The 9,474-nt window shown below is 52.1% G+C and overlaps 1 protein-coding gene across 1 annotated transcript in view; it reads left to right on the top strand.

Annotated features, from left to right (window-relative positions):
• Positions 1-7,234: 7,234 nt before the first annotated feature.
• CBX1 (chromobox 1) overlaps positions 7,235-9,474 on the top strand; it is a 3,214-nt gene continuing 974 nt past the window's right edge. The window contains exons 1-3 of the mRNA XM_010166762.1: positions 7,235-7,412; positions 7,941-8,118; positions 8,831-8,925. Of these exons, the coding sequence (XP_010165064.1) occupies positions 7,273-7,412; positions 7,941-8,118; positions 8,831-8,925 (413 nt within the window). The 5' untranslated portion in view covers positions 7,235-7,272. The remainder of the gene's footprint in view (positions 7,413-7,940; positions 8,119-8,830; positions 8,926-9,474) is intronic.

Raw genomic sequence — 9,474 nt, 5'->3', positions numbered from 1 at the left:
GAGGGTTTGGCTCGGGGTGATGCTGTGAAGCTGACCCGCTCCCCTGCGTGGTGGAGGAGGTGACAGGGACTGGAAAGTGGCCTGAGGTTGGGTGGGGAGTGTTGGGGGTTGAGTGTGAGGATCCCAGAGCTGGGACAGTGCTGGTGGTCTTGGGGTTGATCAGTTTGGAAGTGGCAAGCACGTATATTGTCCCTATAAAATTAAGAAATCAAAGTATAAAAGGGCTTTTTTGGATGAATAATGATAGACTCTGTCTTTGAATTATTTTATTAACTTAAAAATAATAATTAAAAAGCTTTGCACGTGTGAGAGAGGAAGATGTTTGTGATGGGTACGTTTGGAGTCGATGGTCCTCGTTGAGTTTACACCTTGAGCACAGTTTCTTGTTAGTGTTTGAGATCCTGATGAGTGAAAACGATGAGAAGCAGCTGTGGCTGCTCTGACCCCGCTGCCCAACAGGGAAAAATCACCAGGTGAGGGGTCTGTGAGCAGCATCACACAGCTCCTGGGCAGGGGGCTGCTGGGGGAAACGTGCCTGGGTGCTGTCCCCATGTCCCCCTGTCCCTGGGGATGGAGCCTGGCACAGGAGGGTGCTGCAGGGACTTGGGGTTGCACATGGAGAGGGAATGCTGGGGACACTTGAGAAGCCAGGAGACCTGCAGCACCAGCACTTGGGACAATGTTTTCTCATCTTTATACAAGAAGAAGAATGTAACTCCCTGCTCTGCCCCCCCTGAGTGTTTATCTGATCTAAAGAGTTCCCAAGTTCCACCTTCACATCACAAAATCCCTGTCTGCACCATGGGATTTCTTACTTCAGCTTCTTTTTTCAGCAGGGAGGTGATGTTCCTACCCCTGCATGTGTGTTTCTCTTCAATCCAGAGCCCATTCTCTCATGGGTTGTGAATTTAACTGGAAATGATGTAGCTGAGTTTGAAGGTTGTGGTTTTTCTTTAGTTTGGTCTCTACTCAAAGGCTTGAGCTTTCACTCAAAACTTTCCAGCAATGGGTTTGGGGTTTGTTTTTTTTTTTTTGCTGTTTTCAGGTTCTGGAGAGTGAAAGACTTAACATGCTTGTTCCCACTTCAAAAGAAAGATGCCTGCTGCCTTTCCCTGGTGTGTGTGTGTGTGGAATAAACTTGGCGTGCTCAGAAGTCTTTAAAGAGATGAGTGATCCCAGCCAAGTTTGAGAAAGGCAGGAGGAGGAGGAGGAAACATTTTTAAGTTTAAAACTCATTAAAGCCGAGCTGAACTGTTAATCCTTTAAGATGCAGCTAATGGAACTAGTCTGGATACAAATTAAATCTCTGGGTTTCCACATTTTTCTTCTTTAGGCTGATCTTCCTTTTCTCTCTTAAACTTTTTGACTGAAAAGATCAATGCCAGGTGTCATGGAAGGGTATTAGGTTGAGCTTCATGATCTTTCTGAAGAAAGTGGTTTCAGTACCTGGATGCAGATTTCACAGAATCACAGGATGTCAGGGATTGGAAGGGACCTCAAAAGATCATCCAGTCCAACCCCCCTGCCAGAGCAGGAACCTCAATGAGATCACACAGGAAGGTGTCCAGGCGGGTTTTGAATGTCTCCAGAGAAGGAGACTCCACACCCTCCCTGGGCAGCCTGTCCCAGGGCTCTGGCACCCTCACTGGAAAGAAGTTTCTTCTCAAGTTAAAGTGGAACCTCCTGTGTTCCAGCTCACACCCATTGCCCCTTGTCCTACCATTGGGCATCACTGAGAAGAGCCTGGCTCCATCCTCCTGACATTCGCCCTTTACATATTTATAAACATTAATGAGGTCTCCCCTCAGTCTCCTCTTCTCCAAGCTAAAGAGCCCCAGCTCCCTCAGCCTTTCCTCAGCAGGGAGATGCTCCACTCCCTTCATCATCTTGGTGGCTCTGTGCTGGACTCTCTCCAGCAGTTCCCTGTCCTTCCTGAACTGTGGGGCCCAGAACTGGACACAATATTCCAGATGCAGCCTCACCAGGGCAGAGTAGAGGGGGAGGAGAACCTCTCTCGACCTACTCACCACAGCCCTTCTAATGCACCCCAGGATGTCACTGGCCCTCCTGGGGTGCGTTAGAACTGGCCAATGGCCAATTTCCAGGAGATTTCATGATGCCAGCAATGTTCCTCACTCAGATTTACTGCTGTGCCATGCTGTCAGCTCCAGCTCTCGCTCTTCCTTCTGCTCCTCCTGCCCCAAAACAGGAGCTTTTCTCCACACCTTCGTGCTGGGCCTCTTTCTTCATGGTCTTTTACCAAGGTTTGAATGTTTTTTCAAGTGGCTTAGGTGTGTCCTGGATCTTTTTCCTCTTAACTGCAGACCAAGAAGTTATTCTTTTGGTCTCTCTCTGTTCTGCTTTCCTTTTCACAAAGGATTTCCAGGTTGGATGAGGCTTTGAGCAACCTGGTCTAGTGGAAGGTGTCGCTGCTGATGGCAGGGGGGTTGGGACTGGATGAGCTTTAAGGTCCCTTCCAACCCAAACCAGTCTGGGATTCTATGATTTCAGCTTTGCCTCAGTGTTAGGTAAGAAACAGCGAATGAAAATGGAAAGATTTGGCATAAGCACACCTCGAATTTGTCTTGAAATCATATTTTTTGGTATAAACCAGCTTTTTTCACGCGTTAAGTACAAAAGATTTGAAGCTGAATGTCAGGAAACATACTACTGCTGAGATCTCTCTCTCAGGCAGGAGTCATCTAACTCCAAATTCTATAGACATGAGCCTGCTCGTGTAAACGTAACAGGAGTTGTCTGTCCTCCCTTAAAACATCCAAGCAAAATAAAATGGCTTCATTCTGCACCTGGCTGCGAGTGAAACGTGTTTGTTTGAGAGCTCTGGAGACCAGGGAGCAGAGCAGGGGGTAGATAGATCTTCCTAGTGCTGCCTTTCCAAATAGACCAGGATGGTTCAACCTCTTTCCCCTTTCTCCAGAGCTCAGAAACCAGCCGGGACTTTGGGTGACTGTGGTTTGTTTTGAATAACTAAAATAAAGCTGAAATCTTTGTCCAAGCACTCTGTTCCACGGAGGGAGGTGGAGGAAAAGGGTGTGTGGGGGGGACAGAGAGCAGCCCAGATGCTTGATGGATAAAGCCAGCTCTGAGATTGTCCCCAGCCCGGGGAGGGGGTTGAAGTCCCCTCCTCACACTGGAGCTGTGTCTGTGGCCGCAGTGCAGCAGCTCGGCTCTGCGCCGCTGCCTCCAGCGTGGAAATCTGCTCCGTGTCGAGCAGCAGCCGCTGGGAACCACGGCTGGGCCTTATCCACCCCCAGCCCTTTCCACCTCACAGACCCTGAGGTGAAACCAGGCCTTGTCCCTGTCGCAGGGATGAGTGCTGAGGGGACAGGGGACGGCTGGCCAGCGGGTGCCAGCCCCGTGCCTGTGTGGGAGCAGACATCTTGAGAACACACCGAGGCGGGGCAGGTCCCTGCACGGGGGTGACACTGGTGCTGTGGTGTCAACACCTTTAACAGAAACAGGGAAACATCTGCTGAAGGGAGCAGACCCCCAGTGTCTGGGGACTGTGGAGAGGTTGCTGCCTGCCCTACCCTTCAGGCACTGGTATATTTGTCCCGCCCTTTGACAAGCTCTTTCTCAAAGTGCTTCTGGCCTTGGATTTCCATCTTCTCTGCCCAGCACTTACCACAATAAAATGAGGGATCTGCAGTGTTGCACTGCTCTGTAGCCTCTCTCTATTTCCCTTTCCACACCTACCTGCTCCACACCACCTCTAGTTTTAGCAACTCCCCTCTGAGCTCATCTTGGGCAGACTCTACCCTTAGGCTCTTTGATCCACTCACCACCTGAGGAAGCTGCTGAATCCAGCTGAGCATCCGTAGGTGCCTTAAAAACAAATCCCATCTCCAAGCAATAACCACGACACTTAACTTCCAACTAAAATCCTTTTGGCTGCAGCTGAACAAAAGATCTCATCCCCCCAGGCTGTTTTGGAGTTTATTTGCTGGTTGTAGTCAGAGCTGTAACAGCACCTTCTTGGGAATCTCCTCTACCATGGCGTGCTGGGCTCTGGCCCCCTTCTCCATCAGCCACGTGGTGCTGGAGGAGGAGGAGGAGGATGGAGGGGAGGAAGGAACTGCCAGAAGAATTCCAGAGTGAAACAGGATCTTTCAGCTTCCTGCTGCAGCTGGGGGATTAGCTGCTGGCGGTGGGTCTGACATTGTTGTGTTGCACCCCAGCTGAGGTGGTGCCAGGCAGCCTGGCCTCCTCCTCGGCGAGTCCGCGGGCGACCGGCAGCCTCGCTGTTCCGGGTTCGCCTCCGTCTGGCGTCTGATTATAAAGATGCTGTCAGTGTATTTCAGGAATTGAGGAGGGAAAAGCCTCTCCTGATGCCTGTTCATATGGCTCTGGTTTAATGGGCTGTTCCCAGGTGGTTGTTGGGGTTTTTTTTTCCCCCACCTCTTTGAATAAGGCAATAAAACTTCATCCTTGGGGGGATCTGGGTGTTCTCTGGCATTGAATAAAGAATCCATGGGGGAAGCACTGCCTGGCTGTGGGAATATCCCCACCACCTCCTCAGCTGCTGGTCCATACAGGGCTGGGAACTTCTCGCTTCATTTAACACTCAGAGTGGGTTTTGTTTTCACCTTTGGTGGACAGTGGAGCTCTGCAAGCACAGGGCAGCATGTGCAGCAGCAGAATGAGCTCCTCTCTCCTTCCCTCTCTGCTCTGCAGCCCGTTCAGGTGCCGACCCCTCTTCTGAGACCACCAGTTGACAAAAAAACAGGGGAGATAACTAGTGCTGAACGTGAGGAGAAGGCTTATGATGCAAAGCCTGGGTTCTGGGACCTCCCAACTTGCTCAGTGACCACCAAACATCCCAAGATGCCAACAATCACTTTGGTGTGGCCTTTATGGCCAGTCCTCTGCCTGGCTCATGAGCAGCCCCAGCTCTGGATTTAGGGGGAAGGTGTTTGTTCCTCATTTTACCCCAACGTTACCAGGCTGTGGTCACCTCGTGGCTGCTCCCTGCAGGGATGGGGTGTAAAGGGAAGATGTCTGTCCAGCAGCAGCATGGCCAGAGGCTGAGCACCCTGCAGAGCCAGAGCCCAGGCACTGGCACAGTTTATACACCAAGGTCAGGTTGAAACCAGCGCACCAACGGGGTCCAAAGTGTGAACACACTGCTCTGGTGCCTGCCAAGCAGAGAGGTGCTGCTTTCTCCCTCTGTGCCCTTCCATGCTCCTCAGCTGCCCTCAGTCCTTGTCTGTGAGAGAGCAGCAGAGACTGGGTGATCCCTCCCATCCTCTCCAGCGTGTCTTCTGCTGGTCTGAACTGGTGGTACCTCTTCTCAGCTTTGTGGGGCCTGTTTTTAAGCCTTCCCCTTGGCAGGATACTCGGCAGAGGCTCAGCTCAGCAGCACCTCGTGCAGCAGGGAGCTCATCCAGCTGTACCCCGAGAGCTGAGACTGTTGCTGACCTCTGACAGCCGGTGTCAATCTGCAGGATTTTTGCTTTGCCCTATAAACCAGCCTCACTTTACCTAGATTTTGTCAACTGAAATTTATTCTAGAAGATTCCTGATAACCTGAGTGGCAAAACCAAAGTTTCCAGGGAGGTAATGTTTGACCTGCTCACCAGTCATTTTGCTTGGCAGAAAATATATATTTTACTGGAATTAATAAAGAAATTCTGTTCCTCCCAAGGGCTGTGGAAGCTCCCTGGGCAGCAGCTCAGCAGGGTGGGGAAGGTTTGGGGAGGATGAGGTCCAGGGTTGGTTTCAGACAGTCTGGATCTTATTGCCAGTGGCTCTGGGTGATGGCGTAGCTGCTTATCAGAGAAAACAGACAGAGAGACTTGGAACCTCCTGACCCTTTGGTTGGTCCAAATCACTGCAACTTGCTCAGCTGGCCATGCAGAATTATTTGGAGAGGCTGGTGATGAGGTCAGGGTACTTGAGGGCTCTATATTTTTCTTGAACTTCAGGAAAAAATAACCCTTCCCACATCCCCTTCCCACATGGGCAGCTGCTCCCTTGGTGTCTCCCCTCACGGGGCTGTGTGGTGGCTCAAGATCTCAGCTCTGGAGCTGGGACCTGTCAGTGTAAGTGGTACCAGCCAAGAAGTGGCTGAGGAGCTTTTGCAAGGACTGGGGGGCTGTTTTTAGCAGAACCACAGAGCAGGATGAGGTGGACACCCATCCCCAGCAGCAGTGGGGAGAGACTCTGACCCTGGATCTGCCCGGCTGCGGTGCTCCTCCTGCTCCTAGCTGGGTTTCAGAGGGAAGTGGGGCCTCTCTGTGGTTTTTGGCTCTCTCAGGTGTTTTATTTCAGCCTGGGGGAAGCACCCAGCGTGTGTTGGCAGGGCTGTTCCTCCTCTGTGGTCCCTTTGGGTGAGTGGAGAGCAGAGTACTGCGCTGAGAGACGCCCTGTCACGCGTCACCTGTGTGTTACGGGCAGGTAACCTTGGGCTGTGTGGTGCTGGAGAGTTCTCCTGGCTCCGTGTGGCTTCTGCCACTTCCCACCAAGCACTGGATATAGATGCAGGAATTTTTAACTAAAAAGCTCTGAAAGATAAGGGGAAAAAAACCCAACAAACCCCACAACATTTTCTAGATTGGTTAATTTAGATCAATATCTCAGCGTGCACATCCACGAGCCAGCGAAGAGGTGAATCTAGAGAGCTTGGAATCAGGGACTGTGCCTCGTATTTAACTTGGATTAACCATTTATTAACTTGTAGTTAACGTCAGCTCTGTGCTCTCTCCCTCCTGCTGCTGTACAGCTCTGCAGATGCTCTCTGCAGCTCCAGGCAGGGTCCAGCTGAGCTGAAGGACGGGTCAGCGAGGTGAGGAAAGGGGAGAGGACAGGTTGAGGGGATGTGCTGGACTGGGCAGAGGAAGGACAAGGTGTGGAGCAGCAGCTGATGTAGGATGCTGCTTCATTTCTGGAGGTTGGTGATGAGAACAGGGACAAAGTCTGGGTGGAATCAGGATGGATTTGGTGAATTAAGTTGCTGGGAGACAAAAAGGCCAAAGCTCTGTGTTAAAAAGGTTTTTTTGTCGTGTAAACGCAGCAGCTCCCGCTGGAGACTCCCATTTCCCTTTCCACCTGGCAGGACCATCCTGGCCCATCTCTTCATGTGTTACCTACTTTGTTTGTGCCTTTTCTCTCCACAGCAGCATCCCTGCTCCCTGCTTTGCGTGTCCACTGTTTGCTGCCTGGCAAAAGCAAACCCGACCTCGGCACAAACGGGTGGTTCTCGCTCTTCTTTTATAGCAGCGTCGCCCGTAAGCTGAAAAGCTGGCCAGCACAATGGGAAAAAAACAGAACAAGAAGAAAGTGGAAGAGGTCTTAGAGGAAGAGGAGGAGGAATATGTGGTGGAGAAGGTCCTGGATCGGCGAGTGGTAAAAGGCAAAGTGGAATATCTGCTGAAGTGGAAAGGCTTCTCGGAGTAAGTGCCTCCCGGGGGGCTGCTGCTGTGGGGTGGGTGCTGAGCTGCTCCAGCACAAGCATCTCTTCTGCCTTTGGCTCCTGAAGCCTCTCCAGGCAGGTGACTCCGTCTCCTTGTGCCTCTCCTTGTCTGCACAATGGAGCTAACGGGCCAAGGGCAGCTGGGATGATAAAACTGCAGCGCTAAATGCCTCGAGCTCTAATCGGGGCGACGAGAGCACAGCTGAGGTGAGAAAGTCCCATTTCTGTCTCACAAACAGGCTGTGCAGTGCCCTGGTGGGGCTTCCCCACCTCAAACCTAGCGTGAAACAACCAGCCAGATAAATTCAATTGCATTTCTCTCCTGAGAAGGGAAATAACTGCCCTGCCTGCTGCCTGGATCAGCACAGGGTCCTGTTTCACAGAGCGAGGACACCTGCATCCAGACTGCATCTGCACACAACCTGGTGTCCAGGACTTTTCGTGGCAGGGAAAGCTGCAGCAAGCTCTACCCATGTGTAAAAACTCAGTTTGTTGTTTTTGATTGCAGTGAAGATAACACATGGGAACCAGAGGAGAACCTCGACTGCCCAGACCTCATTGCAGAGTTCCTTCAGTCCCAGAAAACCGCACACGAGAGCGAGAAGTCTGAGGGAAGCAAACGCAAAGCGGAGTCTGACACGGAGGATAAAGGGGAGGAAAGCAAACCAAAGAAGAAGAAGGAGGAGGTGAGGCAGGGTGGGGTTTCTGTGCTCACCTCCTTACCCCTGCGTTTGGCACCGTGTCTGGCAGCTTAGAGCAGCCACGTTCCAAAACCTCAGTCACGCTCTTCTCCTTCCTGGAGGGGAAACTGTCACCCAGGGCTGAAGTGCTTTTGAAAAGCTGTAGCTCTCAAGGAGGCGTGAGCTTTTGTTTAAGCCATGTTTCTTAGTCAATCCAGAGCCAGTTCTAGCACTGAATTGAAAGGCCAGTTCTTGAACCAAAAGGCTACAGAACCCCAACTTCTCTGGAGGAGCTACCCAAGGGGTGAAACGGGGGACAGGGGTTGCCTGTTGCCCCTTCAAGAGGAGGAATGAGGTGGAACAGAGAGAGCCTGCTGCTCAGGGTGCTGGGAAAAAGGGACAGTAAAAGGCTCTGCAGTTTGGTTTTCATCCCAGAAGCTGCTGAATCTTGACCAGTAGAAGAATTTGACCAGCAGGACCTTGGAAATCAGGTCCTCTGCTTGCAGCATGAGCAGGCTGCTCCGCTGTGCTCTCCTGGCTCACCTCAGTGCACTGGTTTTACACCTGAGCGGGCATCCCAGTTCCCTGAGTCATTGTAGTCTGAGTATCAGATAGGCAGAGCCTTTCTGAACAGCCACCAGTGTGTCCTGGTGACCAGAGACTGGGCTGTGGCTGTCACCCAGTGATGCTACAAAATGGAAACTCATCTCTTTTCCAGTCGGAGAAACCGCGAGGCTTCGCTCGGGGATTTGAGCCAGAACGAATCATCGGTGCCACGGATTCCAGCGGGGAGCTCATGTTCCTGATGAAGTGGTGAGTCTGTCTTTGTGTCTGTCACTTCTTCACTTATTCTGTGCCAGAGAGGGAAGGACCTGCACCTGGGGAGTCCCTGCTACCTGGCATGAAATCTCTGGCGATGGCGCTGCTGCCTGAGGTGACCCTCTGCGCTGAGGCTAACGTGGATGTGAAACGAGCAGGTAGGGCCCTTGGGATTGTGTGTGGCTCTTAAGATGTCCCCCCACAGCAGGCGCGAGCTTAGGGACAGAGAGGGGCACGGTGTCATGGTGTGGGCTGCAGTTTGGGAAGGCTGCACCCAGAGGAGAGCTGTGACCATGACCGCGTCCCCTTCGGCTGTAGTGACACAGGGCTTGTCACTGGTGCAGGTGGGAACCAAACCAGTCAGGTGTGGGAGCCGTTTGCTTTTGCACCGTCTCAGAAGTACAGAGTGGCTGAGGGCAGGGCTGCAGCTTTGATTCTGGAGCCCCCAACACAAGAAGGACATGGAGCAGTTAGAACCAGTCCAGAGGAGGCCGTGAGGATGATGCGAGGGCTGGAGCAGCTCTGCTGTGAGGACAGGCTGAG

The sequence above is a fragment of the Antrostomus carolinensis genome, unplaced genomic scaffold (assembly GCF_000700745.2).
Source record: "Antrostomus carolinensis isolate BGI_N321 unplaced genomic scaffold, ASM70074v2 scaffold14684, whole genome shotgun sequence".
NCBI lineage: Eukaryota > Metazoa > Chordata > Aves > Caprimulgiformes > Caprimulgidae > Antrostomus > Antrostomus carolinensis.
Note: the sequence above shows the minus strand (reverse complement) of the source record. Positions and strands in the feature narration are given on the sequence as shown.